The 20,554-nt window shown below is 40.7% G+C and overlaps 1 protein-coding gene across 5 annotated transcripts in view; it reads right to left on the bottom strand.

The window, feature by feature from the left end:
- Positions 1-20,554, bottom strand: part of bsna (bassoon presynaptic cytomatrix protein a) — a 141,213-nt gene that overhangs the window by 102,020 nt on the left and 18,639 nt on the right. For all 5 annotated transcript variants that reach the window (XM_027167080.2, XM_027167079.2, XM_047799816.1 and 2 more), the window contains exon 2: positions 633-1,128. In XM_027167080.2, the coding sequence (XP_027022881.2) occupies positions 633-1,128 (496 nt within the window). The remainder of the gene's footprint in view (positions 1-632; positions 1,129-20,554) is intronic.

The raw sequence follows: 20,554 nt of genomic DNA, 5'->3' as shown, positions 1-20,554 counted from the left end.
CCCTAGTAAAAGAAGCCCTAACCCCTACAGGTGAAACCACACCACACACCTTGTAGGCCTGGGAGATAATTACTACCCAAAACACAATGGCTGAAGAGATATGTGCAACTTAAATGGCCAAAGAGAAAAACAGGCTGTTATAACAGGTTGTTATTAAACAACCTCAAAACCTCAGTGTTCACATGATCTACTTGAGCTGATAAACTGTCATGATGTTACACAGAGCTTCCGACACAACTTCTGTAAAGAAACATTCCCATAGCATCCGCCATAACACAGCATCAAGGTCCATTTAAAGGTAACCCTGGTACAGGTAATAAAATTTTGTTCCATATTAATATTTCTGTTGTTTTCACTTATGATACCTACAGCATATTTCACAGCCTTTAATCTGTTGTACTTAAACACATAATTACATTATTCATACGGTACAAATAAAGCTTCTGTTTTTTAGTTTTTTATTTTTATATAAAAAATAATGGCCAAATAATTGGATAGCAGCTAAATTAAGGTGAAAATGCATGTGGTTATTATTAACATAAAATGTAAATGGTTCAACATATAATCTTTAGAAGTTGATTTACAGACAATTTTAGATCTCTAAGTTCTACCTGAGTAATAGTTATGTTTACCTCTGTGAGGTGTGGGTTGGGGTTAAAGCCACACTGGTTGCACACAGTGGTGCAACACTGGGTGCACTTGTTGAAATTAGGCACTCTGCCAGGACTCGTCAGCTCTGTGGTGTTGCAGATTGGGCAGAGTTTACTACTGGGCATAGGTGCTATCTGTGGCACTGAGTAGGGTGAACCGGGAGCACTGCCCCGTTCAGGAGAAACAGATGGAGATCGACCTGATCGCCCTACGCTTCCACCACTGCTGATGTCCACCTGGAGGTTCCGTCTGGAGGCATGCTGTCCAGGACCTTGGTCAGTCCCCATGCCCTTGGATGCTGCAAGATTCTGAGCTTGAGGTGCTGGAGATGTTCTTAGGATTTCATGCGTGGCCAGTCTGTAGGTCTCTCCCCGTCCTGGCATTCCTCCCATGCCACCTATGCCCAATCCAGCACCCACCCCAACACCACCACTAGAGCCATAGCCTGTTTTTAGAGATGTAGGTGCTCCAGCCAGCCTGAAAGAAAGAGAGAGGGGGGATTCATTTATTTATTTAATAATTATATTATATAATAATAAATATTTAATAATTTGCTACACATTAATCAATAATATACAGTTACAAATTTAGTCCATCTTTTCAAGCTATGTCTGTTAAGGATGAAAAGAAAACCAAAATGCAGAACACAGTCAATTGAGCAGAACAAGTCTGTAATAGAAGAAAATCTGAAAACAGCACAGGACACAAAATCCAGACATCAAAGAATTAATCCAACAAAGGAGTAACTCTGTTGAAACTACTGAAACTAAAGAGAACAGGAACAAGGCCAAAGTCACAGAGGCAATCTATAAATCCCACAGTCAACTGCAGGATAATGCAGGGGAGGAAGACAACCAGTTAAACAGACAAGTAAAAATCCTCACCGAAACAGTAAATAGAGCTGGGCAAATATATCCAGGTTACACAGGCAGTGGTTAAACAGATAGTTATAAATTCACAACCTAAACAGTTATGAAGGCTGGGCAAAGATATTCGGGTGAAACAGGCAGTAATATCAACTAACTGAAACAGCTAAAAAGCTGAACAGAGATATCTGTGGGAAACAGGCAGTATTATCCAAAAGCCAAAACAGCTATGACAGCTGGGTGACAGTAATCCAAGTAGAAGCAGCAGTCAGAAAATCAGAAACTGAGGTCTGGAGGCATGTTTTACTGAAACTGATTTTCTTCAAATCAGAAACTGAAGCAGCACGATACAAGAAAATGTGGGCAGAAATACAAGTCATGAAAACAGTCTGAATCTGAAACCAAAAATTAAGAGCTCATAAATGGGTGGGACGGCAATTGTGAGCACTAGGCTAGCAACAAAAGCCATCTGGTGAAGAGTGTTTGCAGACTTAACTAGTGTGCAAGAACAGAAAATGGCGTCCGATCCAGAAGTGCCACAATCAAGATGGCTGCTGATCTGGAATTGTGCAATGTGCTGGCTGACAGTACCCTCCCCTTCACAGGTATCTCAAGAAACCAGTAATGAGGTTAGGGTAAAGGAAGTGTGCTGTGTGCTGTTGGCCCAACAAGCGGCTCTAAGGAGCTCCTCATTGGCTCAGGTATGTGCTGTGACCTTATTGGAGTACCTGAGAGCACATGTTGTCAGGAACATATAACCAGTTCTCGGGACAGCTGCTGGGGATGGGTTGCCCCAAGGCTTGTTGGAAATTTCTCTCTATGTCCAGCTGGGGGACTTGTCCCCAATGGCATAGTTCTGTTTAGCCAGTAGGAGTGGAGGGTACAAGAATCATCCCGTTCTGAGATACCTCCCCCTTTTCAGAAGCATCCACCTCAAAAATAAACTGGCAGGCTGGATCGGATAATGTCAAACCTGGGGCAGAAGTGAAAAGTTCCCTGAGCCTTATAAAGGCCTGCTCGGCCTCATAATCTAAGGTAAAAGCACGGTGAGTGGAGGTGAGTTAGTGAAGGGTACAAAAATCTGCACTGGAACTTCTTGCACAAACCTTCTTGACTGCCTTGGCCCGAGCAGGGCCCACCGATAAGACAAACCCCAGGAATGTGGTCCCGTTAATGTGAAACATTTCTCTCACATTTCTTTTATAAACAGGTGCTTCTCCAGTAAGCGGAAAAGCACAGTTTAGATGTGTTCCTGATGTTCCTTCAGAGACCAAGAGAAATTAAGAATGTCATCCAGGAAAACAGAAACATACTGGTCAAGTATCTCCCTCAATACATTGTTAACGAGCGCCTGGAACACAGTGGGCAAGTTGGTCAGACCGAAAGTCTTAACCAGGTACTCATATTTGCCCCTTTTCCAACGAGGCAGTTTGAGTGCTGGTTCAGAGCCAGAATTTAGAACCAGTTCTTTCTTTTTCGACTGCAAAAGCACCAGCTCTGAACCAGGAAAAGTGGTTCTTAAGTAGCACCAAAACATTGCTGGTCTAGACTTAGGAACAGCTTGCTCAAGGGCTGTGGGCGGGGCTACTGTTCGCACATTTGATAACGTACCTTAAGTATACCAATGTTTAATACACTTTTACTTTACTGCAATATGATCAATTATCAGCACACATGATAGTAGGTAGCTACATGCTAAGGCAAATTTTTTTCTGTGTTAATGATAAAATAATGCTATGCACTTTCTCGATTACAACCTTCGTTTATACAAATTACATGGAGCTGCATGTACACGTTGGATTTGCTGCGTTTGGATGCCAATGTACAGTAAGGTCACAAAGCCATAAGCATTAACAATAAAGCAACATTGTTGATGTATTTGTGTTTGCCGCTGCTGCGCTAACGTTGCTGTGTAACATGACACTAATACAGTGACGTCAGACGGCTCTGTGATGGCTCTCTAACCAATGGAAAGGCAAGCCGGTTCTTAGAAGGCTTGCCAGTGGAACCAACTCTGAACCAGCACCTGGTTCTTTTTGGTGGAAAAGGGGTAATAGTGGCCTGTGGGGATGTTAAACACTGTCTTCCATTAGTCGCCTTCCTTATTGTGCATGAGATGGTAAGCATTGCGGAGATCAAGCTTCGAGTAGATTGTGGTCCCCTGACGAAGCTCAGAGGCAGATTACCTGAGTGGCAGTCGGTAGCTGTTTTTAATTTTCATGGCATTGAGAGTCTGGTGGTAAATGCTGGCCTGAAAGGAGCCATCTTTCTTCACAACAAAAAAGAAACCAGACCCAGCAGGAAGATGGGCATATTAAGCCGGTGGTGAGCAATTCCTGAATATAAGTGTTAATGGCCTCCCTCTCTGGACAAGTAAGGCTATAGAGATGACAGCAAAGCGGTGAATTTCTGAGCAAAAGCTCAATATTGCAGTCAGAAGGTCATTTAGATGATAGAGAGAAAGCCCAGGCTTTACTGAAGACCATGCCAAGATCATGATAGACTAAGGGAATGGTTTGGAGGTCAGGAACGGTCGAGGTAGAAGGAACAGCAGATGAGAAATGGTAGTGGGAACAACAATTAATCCCCTACCCAAGGATCTGGCCAATGGTCCAATCCAGATAAGGGTTGTGTATATCCACAGGCAGTAATTTCCACTAACAGAAACAACTAAGAATGATGGGTAGAGATATCCAGAAAAACAGGCAGTATAATCCACAGCTGGGCGACAGTAATCCAAGTAGAGGAAGCAGTCCTATAAAACCAAAACTGAAGCAGCATGATACAGTAGGGCAGGAGTCAGCAAAGTCTGAATAGTGAAAACTGTCTGTAATTCTGAAACCAAAACTTAAGAGCTAATGAATGGGGGAAATACAATTGTGAGTGCTAGGCTGACAACGAAGACCATCTGGCGAGAAGTGTTAGCAGACCATATGCTTAAATAGTGTGGAAGAGTAAAAAATGAAAGTGCCGACATGGAAGTGCCACAACCAAGATGGCTGCTGACCTGGAAGCACAGATTAAGATTAAATATAATAAATACAGTTAAAAATACTTAGTACAGTGAAATATTAATGGTATTTGATACCATTTGCAGTTATCAAATGCATCAAACTTACCTGTTTGCGTGTGACTGTGTTCGTGTGTGTCTCAAAGGAACATACTGTGTGTACAAGTTACCATGATAGAAATTACTACAGATTTTTTTTCCATGAATTCTTCTGAAGCAGCAGTCACTTGAAATGTAAGGAAACCAATAGGAAAAAGACATGAATAATAATAATAAAATAATAACTACCAAGAAGCTACAGTACAGGACGAGAATCTACACTTTACCATATTTGTATTGTATTCACTTGTACTTCACCAGCAACATAAACTCACACCTGCACATAGAAACTATTAAATTTAATTTGTGTGAAAAGTTTTTAACTGTGTAGGGCCTGTGGTCATAATTAGTTAGTGCTCATAATTTTGTTAATAAATTAACAAAATCAAATTAACGGTGTTCGCATTTATACACATTTTTTTCATGTTTCATGATATATACCATTGTATAACAGTTATTTTAAGGACTTTGAATAAGAGACTGACTGCATCTATATTTGAGTTCTAGTTTATTCACCCCGCATTCTGTCCCAGTAAAATTTTACATTGATTATACGGCTACTGACCTAGAACCACAATACCTGAAAATACATATTTTGTGGGTGCTATTTGTTACTAAAGTATTAAATTTTACAGCTGGAGACATACCTTTTGCTTACAAAGCCCATCCGGTATGGAAAAGCTTTTCAATAAGTGTTTGGACCTCAGAAACCGTCTTACTTTTAAGTCCAGGCTGAAAACTTGTTTAGTTAAGAATTTTTTGAATATATATATATATATATATTCAAATATGGGGTTCATACCATAAGTGTGTTTAGAGTGTGTTTATATAGTGTTTTGGTAAACTAGTGTGTTTGGATGCTGTTGTCCACTACTCTCACATGCCCAAAATGCCCTCTTTTGTTTATGCTGTCATAGTTAGGCTTGTACTTTGTACATTGCCATTAATGATTACATGATCACAAACATGCCTAATATTCTCTCTCTCGTCAATTGAGCTGCACATGCTACTCCTGAGCTCCTGACCACTTATGCACTTCAAGAGTGCAGATTCAGATTCATTCTGGATGGAGACATAAACCTTGAAACTTCTCACTGCTGCTGAGGATGGCCTTATGTGGAAATATGTGGGCTTGCTAGAGGCTATCCCTCTGGGTCTGTTAGTGGCAGAATCCTACTATCATAAAAACGGGGGTGTATAAATGCAGATGCAGATATAGTAAAAACATTATCTATTACATTAAAATACAAAACCCAGAAAACACTGGGGGAGAGAAAGGAAATCCAAACTCAAAGAAACAAGACAGAGACACAAGACAGTGAACACGAAGACAACAATGATAAGTATTCCGTGCTGCCCAAAACAATGCAGCCAGAATAAAAAGGGAATCCAAGTAGAAAACAAGGTGTGCAGAGGCATCAAGCAATAAAGCCTAGGGTGGGGCAACCACGTGAATGCAAACAAAATACACAACACAAGTAAAACTTCTGGGTGTGATCCTGACAGACCTCCATGACAACAAAACATCAGCTCAAAGAAAAAAGCTGCCCTTCCCCTCATATATGAATATATGGATGTGTATTATTCAGGGATGTTGTACAGAGTGTTAATAAAATACTGGTGTGTGTTGCGGTAGCCTTCTTTTTTTGGTGCAGGGCTGGGGTATTCTAACTTTTTTAAGTAAGGCCCTAATCTTGATCATGGATGCAGATATTCATTTTCTCTCTCACAAAATCTTCCATCTAAAATTGATTTTCTTCTGCAACAGTAAACCTGTGTTTCACAGTTCCAACTGCAAATGGCATTATTGTTTCAGTGATGAACATAAATCTCTATGGCATTTAGGATGACACACAGTTATTGCAATCTCTGAAGACAATCTCCGAAAACAAATGAACTGATAACTGAAAATACACACAATTATCAATAATATTGCATATTTGACCAACAATCTGCCAATAATTTACAATAATGAAATAGGAACACTGTCAATAATTTATATTAATTGTCATGATTAGACAAAGGTGAGTGAGGATCCAAATGCATTTTGAACTTTTACTAAACAAAAACAAGAAACAAACAATAGATAAGCAGGCAAAACACTGAGCAGAACAGGGAACAGAGGCGTAAACAGACAACATACTACACCAATAACGACTAACACCAGGGAAGTGACAAACAGAGTAGATATAGTGAACAAGAACCAATCACAAGGCAGAGACAATCAAAGACTAGGAGAAAACACCTGGGGATTGAGTGCAATTAATGTCCATGGTAACAAATAAGTGGACGGGGCCAACAATTAACAGCATGGAATGACAGCAGACAGAAACAAAGGAAAACACAGACAGACTCATTACATTAATGAAATACGAACACTAATTCACTAATCTTATGCTTCTTATCTATGTGATAAAAAATATGGCTTAAATTTCAATGTTTAAAACAGCTATGCAGATTCTGTAATTCATTTGATTATTTAACAGTCAAAAGAAAGAGATTAAGCAGAAAAAGAGAGATTCTCTACAATTATTTATGGAAAATATCACTATTTTGCCAATAATGACAAAGTACATTTTTTCTAATTTTTAAAAAGACTATATTTTTAATAGTGTATTTTTAATTGCTTACAAACGTATGTGTAATAAAAATAATTATTATATTATTTAAATAAGTATTTAAACATGTTGATCATTATATAAAGTTTGACCGAAAAACTTCATTATATAAAGTTTGAATTTTCTTTTTTTAATAAGTATATCTTATTAAAATATATATATATATTATATATATTTATGTATACTTTTACATTCAAACTCTGCAATTCTGCATAGAAATTTAACAAATTTGTTTTTGCAAGTTTTTAAGTCATAGATTAAATGAAAAGCAAGCCTAGAGACCTCATATGGCAAGCAATGCATCTCGATGACTGGTCGCCATAGCCTTCGACTGGGCCAGAATGAGCCAATTGTCCAGGTAATTCAGTACATGGACACCCTAGAGACCCAACAGTGCCAGGGCAGCGTCCATTTGTAAACGTGCATGGTGAAAGGGCTAGGCCAAAAGGAAGAACACAATACCGGTACACTTCGCCCCCAAAAGTGAACCTGAGGAACCTCTGGTGCTCTGGCAGAATGCCTATGTGAAAATAATCGCCCTCGAGGTTGATCGTCACAAACCAGTCTTTGGACCTGATCTGGGACAACCTTGACCGTGAGCATCCTGAACCTGTAAGTCTTCAGAGTACAGTTCAGAGCCTGCAGGTCCAAAATCGGATGCAGCCCCCCTGTCCTTCTTCTTTTTTGAAATATCGGCTGTAAAGCTGGAGTCCCGCTCAGGCAGGGGAACATGCTCTATGTCCCCTTACCTCAGGAGCGAGAGAAGTTCCTCTTGGAGGAACACCGCCTGGTGCCTGCCAATGATCGTGGGCAAGACATCCTGAAAACACATAGGACGGGAGGAGAACTGGATCCTGTAGCTTTTTCTACAGTACCCAGGAACAACTGAGACACACCCGGCAGAAGTTTCCATGCTGCCCGGTTGTCTGTTAGTGGTGTCAACCTCGCGCAGACCTCCCAGGTGCCCTGAAACAGCACACTGGCAGGTGCTAACCCGGGGAGATCCGTGCAAGGAAGAGGAGCAGGCACAGACACTACTGCTCCCGAAAATGCTGGAGGTGGCAGGGCAGGCATTGGGTTTGGGCCCGGGTATGCCGACCATCCTACCTAGTCTTAGATGGGGGGGGCACGGGCAGCCACACTAACCCTCCTTACTGCCCTGAGTGAGCTAGGAGGGGGTTGGGTGCGGCTGGAAGATGACCCAGGCTGCTCACCCCGTCGAGGGAGAAATGCCACTGACTGGTATTTTAGCCCCTGGTGCCTGCTGACGACCGTACTCACTGCGTCGTCAAACAAGCCCTGAGGTCCAGGAGAGAGGACCTATCCTTATCTTTAATATCAGTTAAATTGAGCCACAGGTGCATCTCCATGGCAACAAGCGCAGCCATTGCACTGCCTATGGAGTGGGCCGTCTGCTTTGTGGCACGGAGTGCAAAGTCAGTGGCTCGGTGGAGCTTAGATACCACTTGAGGTCTCAACCCCTGGCCACCGTCGAGCTCTGTCAGCAGGTCAGTCTGGTAGGCCTGCAAAACTGCTATGGTGTGCAGGGCCACACCTGCTTGGCCTGCTGCCATGTAGGCCTTACCCACAAGGGCTGAAGTAGTCCTACAAGGCTTAGATGGAATGCAGGTTTCCTCCATGCGCGCGATGTAGGTGAGAGATAGCACGTAAGAGCCTCTTCAATCCAAGACATCGCCCAAACCCATGGCTTTCAAGCCCTATAAAGGCCCAATAGTCAGACATGGCAGGAGAAAAAAAAACACACTGAAAATGGATTACTCCAAGACCTCAAACCCTCAGCATGGAGGTCTGGAAAAAATGGCAGCCATCTGCGTGAAGGTGGCCTGTGGCTTGAAGTTAGAAAGCGGTCATCTAGCTTAGAACAAACGACATTAATGCCCTCTTCAGGCCGATCTGATTTTAACCTAGACACAGCGCGTGTCACTGCCTCGAGGAGCGCCTTGAACGCCACTGATTGTTTCGGATGTTCAGAGGGGGAAAGTCCCTCCCCACCCACATCGAGCTCCTCAGAGACCAACATGGAAAGCAGCATGCTTACTTCCGGGTTAGGAGAAATCGCAGCGCGAGCTCCCGAAATCAAGCGAACGGAGTCAGGGGAGAGGGCAAGACAAAGGGAAATCTTTTTCTCCGCTTCCGTTAACTCAACCTGTGTACCTCATGATCAAAGCCGCCATGCCGCCTCGGCGGACATGGGACTCAAACTACGAGGCGCAGCCGAAGCTGAAAATATAGCCAGGCAGGATCGGAGAGTACGCAGAGGGAATCCTTCACAATGCACGCAGCCGGCTCCCTTGAGAGCCGACCGGGCATGCTCCTTTCTCAAACAAACAATGCAAAGAGAGTGCGTGTCGTCTCCCATGATAAAGCGGGGGGCAAAGATGCACGCATCTCTTAAAATGTTTAGATTGCAACATAGTATTTTTTTTCTCACCTAGCTTTCCCTAATATATATTTTTTTCTCTCCCTGCACTTGACAGACAAGACAAACAATTGACACACATACACAGAGCGCTTCCTGAAGACGAAGAAGCTGGAGCAGTGTGATGTAGATGCCCTTATATGGACTTACTGGCGTGCAATCACTTTGTCACGTGTCCTTTCTGAGCCATTAAAATGGCATGTGTTCACACAGAGCTTCAGACACAACTTCCTCATAGAAGCATTTCCATAGCGTCAGCACTGACGCAGCGTTGAGTTCCCTCGAAAAGGGAACCTTATTTTTTAGTTTTTTGCACATTTGTACCAATTTAATGTTTCAGATCATCAAGCAAATTTAAATATTAGTCAAAGATAACACAAGTAAAACACAACTTAAATGTAGGTTTTCATTATTAAGGGAAAACAAAATCCAAACCTACATGGCCCTGTATGGAAAAAGTGCTTGCCCCCTAAACCTAATAACTGGTTGGGACACCATTAGCAGCAAGAATTTCAATCAAGCATTTGTGATAACTTGCAATTAGGCTGTTTCTGTGGCTGTTACTAGAACTGTGGAGGAATTTTGGTCCACTCAACTTTGCAGAATTGTAAAGACAATTGTTTTCAAGCAAGAACTGCCTTTTTAAGGTCATGCCACATCATCTCAATAGGATTCAAATCAGGACTATGACTAGGCCACTCCAAAGTCTTCATTTGGTGATGGGGGTCAAACACTTTTTCACACAGGGCCATGTGGGTTTGGATTTTGTTTTCCCTTAATAATAAAACCCTTCATTTAAAAACTGCATGTTGTCTTTACTTGTGTTATCTTTGACTAATATTTAAATTTGTTTGATGATCTGAAACATGTGACAAACATGCAAAAAAACTAGTCATATTTTCCAGGAATTGTTGCTTGTACCATGCAGAAACAACTCCTGTTGGCTGTCATCCAGGAACTTGGGAATTGACAATCGTTCCTGGCCAATTTTGAAAATACGCCTGTTTGAGTAGTGTGTATCCAGTTGGTCCACCGGTAATGTGGCTGTTATTTTATTTTATTTTTTTAACGAATCGTCAACATTGTGGAATGTTAACAGAGAACAAAAAATATTTTTTATTTTATATTCTTTATTTTAAAATTTACTAGTGTATATCAGCATATGTGAGGTAAAGGAGAAGCAGTATGTGCTCTGGAAAAAGTACAAACTCTGATTAGCTTAGCTTAGCTTAGGGCCCTAGTATGTTTAAAGTAAAATAATATTAACCAAGAAAGACACTCACTTTATATTTCAATTGAGCAAATTAGGTCTCCTGTTACTATCAGTAAGTGTTTTACTTCAAATGTGAAAAGCTATACGGAGATTTTGCTTAATTTCATTGTCATTCATTATTATTATTATTATTATTATTATTATTATTATTATTATTATTATTATTATACTAAAAGACAAGTCCATCTCTAGTTAGTATATTCTTCAGTATGTAAGGCATGATAGTCCATGTTTTATGTGCTTTTCAGGGAATATTAGTGTTATTTATTAATTTAATTTTTAATATTTATTTTCCTTCCACCCAGATGCACCAAGGATCCAGCTTGGAGGAGGACTGTTCTTTTCTGCTATGCTGCATGATCCTTTCTGGTACAGATTGAATTACTATGCTGAATAATTAATAGATCCTAAATAATTAGTTCTTCCGGGGGTCTTTGAAGATCTGTGTCAGGACTCAGCCCGGACTTTGGCCACGTGCCTTTGATTATGTTCCTCATCACGTGTCTGCCCCGCCTTTGTCTCCTCCTCCCATCTCCACACACCTGTTTCTCATTCTCATTACCTTTGTCTATTTCATTACCTTTGTCTATTTAACATTACCTTTGTCTATTTAACCGTGTCATGTTTTGTGTGTTTGGTTATTAAACCTTGTTTATTTGGCTATCCTGCGTTTGGGTCAGTTTTATTCCTGCGTTCATGACAATCTGTTTGTGAATAGTTGGTTGACATTTTAAATTTACAGTGTAAATTAAAATAGTTCACAGAAAATGTAGAATCACATAAAAGTTCCCAACCCCACTTTAATTGAAGCTTTTGAAGTATTTTTTTGTGTTTCTTCAGTTTGTTTTCAGTTGAGAATATTTCACAGTATTTATGATTTTTATGTTTTATACAATATTATTTCTTAAATAACATCTTCTAAAATAAAATTAGTTTTCAATGTAGAGCATATGTCAACATTTTATTGCATGTGTTTGTTCCTAATGATTCAGGAAATACCTGTAAAATACCAGTGTTTCTCTGTAGAAATTTAAGTGGTGTTACTTTCTTGAGAATTATCGTGAAATTTAAACCAGAGGTAATTATCTAAGTAGCACAACCTTATATCTTTACAGCAGTTTGTTTTATTATGATTTTTAAAGATGCAACAAATAAACACGCTTGAGCCATAGGTCAAAAGGTTATGTAGTTTATTGTAATCAAAACATAAATGTTATTATTCATAAATGACCACATGACCAGGATCAGCACTGAAACACTCAGGAGAAGCAGGGGGCTGATTCAGAGACAATCCGGTGAGGCTGGTAAAATGAAAAAGTAAGATGAAAAACAGGAGCGGATTGGATTTAGGTGAGGCAGGAGTCTCGAGCTCAGTACAGCAGGGGCCCACATGAGAGCAGCCATTAGTTTGGGCAAGAGGGGATGAGAAACTTTTAGTTATTAGTGGAACTTGTGCCAAAATATGCATGAGCAAGCCCAGTCTGAGAATTAGTGGACCGAGACCATGAGAATATACAGTGAGGAAAATAAGTATTTGAGCACCCTGCTATTTTGCACGTTCTCCCACTTGGAAATCATGGAGGGGTCTGAAATTGTCATCGTTGGTGCATGTCCACTGTGAGAGACATAATCTAAAAAAAAAAAATCCAGAAATCACAATATATGATTTTTAACTATTTATTTGTATGATACATCTGCAAATAAGTATTTGAACACCTGTCTATCAGCTAGAATTCTGACCCTCAAAGACCTGTTAGTCTGCCTTTAAAATGTCCACCTCCACCTCATTTATTATCCTAAATTAGATGCACCTGTTTGAGGTCGTTAGCTGCATAAAATCCACCTGTCCACGCCATACAATCAGTAAGAATCCAACTACTAACATGGCCAAGACCAAAGAGCTGTCCAAATACACTAGAGACAAAATTGTACACCTCCACAGGGCGGGAAATGGCTACGGGGAAATTGCCAAGCAGCTTGGTCCACTGTTGGAGCAAGCATTAGAATATGGAAGAAGCTAAACATGACTATCAATCTCCCTCGGACTGGGGCTCCATGCTAGATCTCACCTCATGAGGTCTCAATGATCCTAAGAAAGGTGAGATATCAGCCCAGAACTACACGGGAGGAGCTGTTCAATGGCCTGAAAAGAGCTGGGACCACCGTTTCCAAGGTTACTGTTGGTAATACACTAAGACATCATGGTTTGAAATCATGCATGGAACGGAAGGTTCCCCTGCTTAAACCAGCACATGTCCAGGCCCTTCTTAAGTTTGCCAATGACCATTTGGATGATCCAGAGGAGTCATGGGAGAAAGTCATGTGATCAGATGAAACCAAAATAGAACTTTTTGGTCATAATTCCACTAAACGTGTTTGGAGGAAGAAGAATGATGAGTACCATCCCAAGAACACCATCCCTACTGTGAAGCATGGGTGTGGTAGCATTATGCTTTTCGGGTGTTTTTCTGCACATGGGACAGGGTGACTGCACTGTATTATGGAGAGGATGACCGGGGCCATGTATTGCGAGATTTTGGGGAACAACCTCCTTCGCTCAGTTAGAGCATTGAAGATGGGTCGAGGCTGGGTCTTCCAACATGACAAGCACACAGCCAGGATAACCAAGGAGTGGCTCTGTAAGAAGCATATCAAGGTTCTGCTTGGCCTAGCCAGTCTCCAGACGTAAACCCAATAGAGAATCTTTGGAGAGAGCTCAAACTCCGTGTTTCTCAGCGACAGGCCAGAAATCTGACTGATCTAGAGAAGATCTGTGTAGAGGAGTGGGCCAAAATCAGTGTGTGCAAACCTGGTGAAAAACTACAGGAAACGTTTGACCTCTGTAATTGCAAACAAAGGCTACTGTACCAAATATTAACATTGATTTTCTCAGGTGTTCAAATACTTATTTGCAGCTGTATCATACAAATAAATAGTTAAAAAAAATCATACATTGTGATTTCTGGATTTTTTTTTTAGATTATGTCTCTCACAGTGGACATGCACCTACGATGACAATTTCAGACCCCTCCATGATTTCTAAGTGGGAGAACTTGCAAAATAGCAGGGTGTTCAAATACTTATTTTCCTCACTGTACAGTAGTAAACCTGGCAAGCTATCAAGTAAGCACAAGTAGAGTGCATTTAAAAAGTAAGCACTCATAGAGTGCATTTAAAATGTTGTATAAGGCTTCTGCATATAACAAACACACACAAAAATAACATGTATGAATGAATAAATATGTAACAAAAGTAGAATAAAATAAGAAAAGTTCAGAAAATTACTCATTGTAGATGCAAGGGAAAATAATCCATGAGACTTCTGATAAAGAATTTGAGAATCAAAGTCTGCTGAAAACAAGGAAGTACAGTGAGCACATTTTTTTTTAAATTATTTTGATGACGGAACGGTCAGAAATAATGGTAAACCAAATGGGCAGAAAAATCCATAAATGGGCATATAAATTTTGGGCAGTCTACAGCTCCTGGAAATAAGGGGATTTCCGAAAGCAAGAAATTAGATCCTAGAAGAGGCACATGAGACAATTCTGGGAATTAAGGGGAATTCTAAGAAGCTATGCAAATTAAAAGGGGTTTCATGTACAATACTGAGAATGATGGAAAAATGCCTGAAAGTATGGAAGTTAAAAGAGGAGGTGCCTAAAGGCACAGAGGTATAAATGGAATGGATTTTTCAGGGGATTTTAGTTCACGTGTGAGGTGACTGCATCTGGTTGTGGGTATCTTCCTTGAGCTCAGTGAAATTTCTTGGCTGATTGACAGCAATAAAGAAGTTTGCTCTTTCTCATTCAGATCTTCAGAGTCCCTTTATTGTTTTATTTTTAATTTGCTTTAGTTAATTAAGTAAAGTGTTTAATAATATAGTGAACATTTGGCTGAAAACAAAAGACCCTGGTTCACCCTGTGATATGTACACTCGAAGAATAGCTCTGAGTTCTGACATATTATAATAGCGGCCAACATGGGGCCCTATAATTCTGGCAAGATTGGCAACCCGAGCTAGGACCATGCACCCAAAGGGCTACAGAGGCTGGCCATAATACATAAGGTAAACAGACACCTTATATTCAAAAGTCTGGGTATAGTAAAATCTGTGGCCTGATAGGTGCGCAGCCATTGGAAGGAGAGCAGATAGCTGGCCTCGGGCTAAGAATCACAAGAGTGAATAGAGCTGAATGAGAAATAGGAAAAGGGAATGTCCCTGCCAATAAGAGAGGGGGGAATTACAGTGTGTGAGTGAGTGTGTGAGAGGACGTCCCAATGGGTACCGCTATTCATAGCTGTAAAGAGCATGACCAAATGTGTTGAAGTACTCTGTAAATAGTTCAGAACAGGCTAGTGGTTTGAGATAAAAAAAAATTCCTGCGGATACTGCTGGTGTGTGGGCTGGTGACCCCACAGACTGGGACTGCACATTTGGTGCAAGGAATTAAGAGTGTTCCTAGACACCACTGTCAGCTGAGACAGATCTGCGTCGTAGAGATGTGGGGGCCCCAGTGTTTCTTGAAATAGTGAAATTATTTGTTTAAAATAAATGTGTTATAAAAATATTTTTTAAAAAATAGATTAGAAAAATAGCATTTGTTGCGGTTAAGGTACCTGTGGCTGTGGGAATACTGTTGGGAGACCTAGAGGTAGAAAAAGGAGATGCAGTAAGCTGATAAGGTGGTAGAGGTAAGAAAAAAAGATAATAAATAAGTGAGCAAGACACACAGCACCTAGAACATCTGTACACACAATTATAGGGCAAACACATTAGAAAGATAAGGAAAGTGAAGACAGTAGGGAAAGTTAGTAGTGTGAAAAGTTGGTGGATGGACTGAAAAGGCTGAGGAAGAGTTAAACTTAGAGACTGAAGAAAAATAAAACTTGGAGATATAGTAGAAAGAAACCCCATATATATATATATATATATATATATATATATATATATATATATATATATATATATATATATATATATATACACATATTTGATGAAGATGATGGACCTTTGGTAGTTATTTGCGGAAAGGCCAGAACAGTCTAATTACAGTTCGAGACTTACAGCACTGGTGTCGGTGGAGACAAGAGTGGTACAGTGGGAGAGAGGGTTTGCAACCATCTCTCCCACTGCATTTGAAACCATGCTAAACAGCAAAGTGAATAAAGCCCAATTAAGGTGATTAACTGAGCAAGCACAACAGGAAAGAGAGAGGGCTACCACACCACCATCAGGGAAATTAAAATTATGGGCCAATTTTTCCAGAAATATACCCCATGATACGAGGCACATCAGGTCCAGAACAGGAGGGCTGAGCCACAATAAGTGAATCTGGATGTCTTGGGAGAGTGAGTTAGTTAAGTGTAGGAAGAATGGTAAAGAGCATTAAATGAAGACACTAGAATTACAGATTCCCTCATGCAGAGAGCGAGGGTAAAGTAAAGAAAGGATATTCGGAACGGGGAAACAAGGAAGTGCTGAGGTGAGGATTGAGTAAGACAGGACATATAGGGGGCATTATATAAACCTTGAAACTAAGGAATTAAATAGGGAATTGTTTAGCAAGTAACCTCCTGTAAGAGAAGGAAGTCCACACAGTACTTCCAAATTGCCGAAACACAGCCATTGGGAAGTCCTCTAAGGACAGTGAAAAGAAGTGTCCCTTAATGATAAAAGGAAGGCATGCGATCTATGTGCCATGGACATTTACAGACGTGACAGGACTAATAAATAGGCTGCCGAATGTGTGTGAAGGGGTGCAGAAGTGGATCATGAAATTGAAGAACCTGATGTTAGGAGATAGGAGATGAGAAAACTTGCTCATTGTAGATGCAAGTTCAAATAATCCACAAGACCTCTGTTAAAAGAAGGAGAAATTAGAAAGGATGGTCAAAAATATGACCTCATATGTAATACTCCCAGAAATTGGTCCAAGGGTGGTCAGTTAACTCTATTGGTCAAGCAGGAGTTTAAAACTAAAGACCTAGGGCCAATAATCAAAAAGTCTATTAATCTAGAGAATTGGAAAATTACAGGAATGCATGTTTCCAAAGATAGGGGGATTTAAAAATTAAATAAACATACATAGAGCAAATGATAGCTACAACTGTATCAGTAAGCAAGCAGACAAAGATGCAGGTGAAGGTCAAGATAGAGGTGCAAATGCCACAAGTGGAGGTAGGAGAAGCAAAGGGGTCCAAGAGCAGCTGTGGACCAAATATGCAATAGGTGTGGGTTTAGTAATGTCGGCAGGGCTAGTAAGAATTCAGATTAGGCCCAATGCACAGTTGACCCATCAAAACTAATATCCATTGTCGCAACAAGCAGAAGAGGAAATAGGGCCAACAATAAAAGGACTGGTGGAACCCAAAGTCTTAATTCCTACAAGGAGTCAGTGCAACACTAACAGTGCACTTACACTAGACTACTGGAGGGATATTGTGAAAGGCCATCGGTCTTCAATCGAGTATTGACTCTCAATCTAGTAAATTTACAAATCAACAGTCAGCTGCTTCAGTATGTCAACAATTTACTGATTTGTAGCCAAACAAGTGAACAATGTTTGAAAGACATTTGAAGACTTGTTGATGGTACTAGAAACCTTGGCTTGGAATGGGAACAAGGTAAGCAAAGAAAGGTAATAGTTCTGCCAATGAAAGGTAGAGTATTTGTTAAGAGTTCTAAAACGAACAACTTGGAAAATACTACCATCCCATGTGAAAGCTATTCGAGAAGCAGCACAACCTCAGACTGTATGGCAAATGCTGTCATTCCTGGGCATGGCAGGGTTTAGTCGACCATGGATATGTGATTTTGCATTAAAAGTACAACCACTCAGAGACATGATAAAAGCAGCAGATCAGGCCAAGCATAATGCACAACAGAGGTGGATGCCAGAGGCACAGGCAGCATTTAAAAGTTGAAAAGTACTCTGGCCTCAGCCCCAGCACTAGCTAGTCCAAGATATAGCACTCTATATGTGTCAGAAAGATATAGTTTTGCATTCACTGTATTAATGCAACAACAATAAGGCATGGGGAAGCAACCAATTGCTTACTTTATCACTGCTCTAGATAATGTTGAAAAGGGCATGCCACCCTTTTATCGCACGATACTGGCAGCCGCATTTGCATACCAACAGGCTTCAACAATCAGAATGGCACCCAGTACCACAACCAATGTGTGATGCACAAGATATGACAAGATATAAGCAACAGAGTTGACCATTGAAAGGTGTAGCACAGTAAACCCAGCAGAAATGATGGTACTGCCGAGTGATGGGACCCCACACAATGGTACAGAAGAATCTGAAATGTATATGAAAGGTCAGCCAGATTTGGAATCACAGCCCTTATTGGGAACACAACATGTGTTCTTTGTGAATGGGTCCTGTTACCGTACCCATGAAGGGAAAAAAGGCCTATGCAGTTCACAAATGTTTATCATGCAGTCACTGAAGTAACAGTACCACAACTGTGCTCAGTGCAATTGTCAGAAATCAAAGCCCTTTTCAGCAGCATGCAAAACTGGAGACAGGTTTTTGGGCCAGTATGGGCACAGTGTGGCTTCCAGAGAGCAGATTGCTTGGCCATTTCACATGGGCCTGCTATATCAGAACTGTTGGGAACCATAAAATTGCCTAAGAAATTAGCAATAGTGAAGTGTAGAACACACAAGACAGATGAAACAGTGGTAATAAAAGGAAATTCTGCAGCAGAAGAGGCAGCAAAGAAGACTGTGATAGGTAAGGGTCATATGATGACCCTAATGCGGGGAGAAGAGCCCGAATCAGGTCCAGGAGAAATGTTTGGTTACGCCATTAATGAAACCCAAGCTGCAGCTAAACCTAAGGAAATAGCAATAAAAAAAGCAAGGAGCTTTTTAGGATCCAGATATGCAAGTGTGGAGAGGGAGAGCAGGCTTGTGGATAGCCCTTGTGGTCTACTTCTGATGCTGATTAAGGAAGTGCATGGGGTAGATCCAGAGGTGTACGAAGTACAAATACTTTGTTACTTTACTTAAGTTGAAATTTTGAGTATCTACACTTTAATAGAGTAATTATTTTTTAACAGAATTTTTACTTCAATTCCTGTACTTATCTGTACTTTCTACTCCTTACATTTTAAAAATAGCCTTGTTACTCCTATTTCATTCTCAAAACTCAAACCAAATGTCTCAACAACCAAGCACCAGCACCAGTGAGGAAGTTGGTAGCCAGGAAAACCAACCAACCCATATATATAGTATATTGTTACTATATGCAATACTTGTAAGTTAATTGTGCAGAGCTATAATCCATATCTGGTTGATAAGTTATGTACTAAGGATAGCCATCCTGTCTGTGTATGAGAGTGCACGTGCACCTGTATGGGGCCCTATGGGTCCTTGTAAAGAGATAATAGGCCAAACTATTAGCCAAATGCTGTTTAAAATGATTTTACTGCTAATTTTCAGCCATGCCAGCAGTTGCTTGTGGTCCTAAAACAGCTTTAAAGGGATATTCATTCATTCATTCATTCATTCATTCATTCATTTTCTACCGCTTATCTGAACTTCTCGGGTCACGGGGAGCCTGTGCCTATCTCAGGCGTCATCGGGCATCGAGGCAGGATACACCCTGGACGGAGTGCCAACCCATCGCAGGGCACACACACACACACACTCTCTCATACACTCACACACTACGGAAAAGTTTCCAGAGATGCCAATCAACCTACCATGCATGTCTTTGGACCGGGGGGAGGAAACCGATGTACCCAGAGGAAACCCCCGAGGCATGGGGAGAACATGCAAACTCCACACACAAATCAGAATCACACCACAAACCTGGAGGTGTGAGGCAAATGTGTTAACCACTAAGCCACCATGCCCCCCTGCTTTAAAGGGATAGTTCAACCATAAAGAAAAATTGTCATTTTCTCATCATGTTGTTTTAAATCTGAATGACTCTCTTTACTCTGATGAACTTCTTTTCCTCCTTGAAGAAGACCAGCCCCCTCGAAATGACCCAGCAGTTGGATACGTACCTGGGATGCCCAGAAGACACAGTAGAGGTATTGAAGTCCTTCCGAACTGTGTGCCAGCTATCATTTAAGCTTAATACGGCACTCCTGGCCTCAGCAGACTGTTTAGTGTTGCATGGCTGATCTTTAGGCCAAGAAGAGCATGCATTGGATCAAAGAACTTTGAGAACCAGCTGCATTTGCGGCTGAACAAAGCCTATTGGTAACTCTTTGTTGTATGTTCTGTGTTTAACTGATGTTGATTACCCTGTTGTTGTTTAAGTCCAATGAGTTTGTTTCAGTAAATGTTATTGATGACATGCTTCTGAAGTTTGACTTTCTGCACCATTACAATACTTATAGACAACTAGTCATATCTTCCGATCTATGAAACACAGCTAAGTAGTACACATATGTGGTTCTTTAATGTATTTGCATTGTACTAAAATTCGTTATTGTTTAATGGCCATTTACAGTATGCAGCTGAAACAGGTAGCCTAGTGCATCCCAAATTTTTCAACATTATCATAATATAACATTATAGTCATTATAGCCTTTAGAAATATGTTTTTTGAGGAGGTGGGGTAGTGC

The sequence above is a fragment of the Tachysurus fulvidraco genome, chromosome 14 (assembly GCF_022655615.1).
Source record: "Tachysurus fulvidraco isolate hzauxx_2018 chromosome 14, HZAU_PFXX_2.0, whole genome shotgun sequence".
Classification (NCBI taxonomy): Eukaryota; Metazoa; Chordata; class Actinopteri; order Siluriformes; family Bagridae; genus Tachysurus; species Tachysurus fulvidraco.
This window is presented reverse-complemented; position numbering and strand designations above follow the sequence as displayed.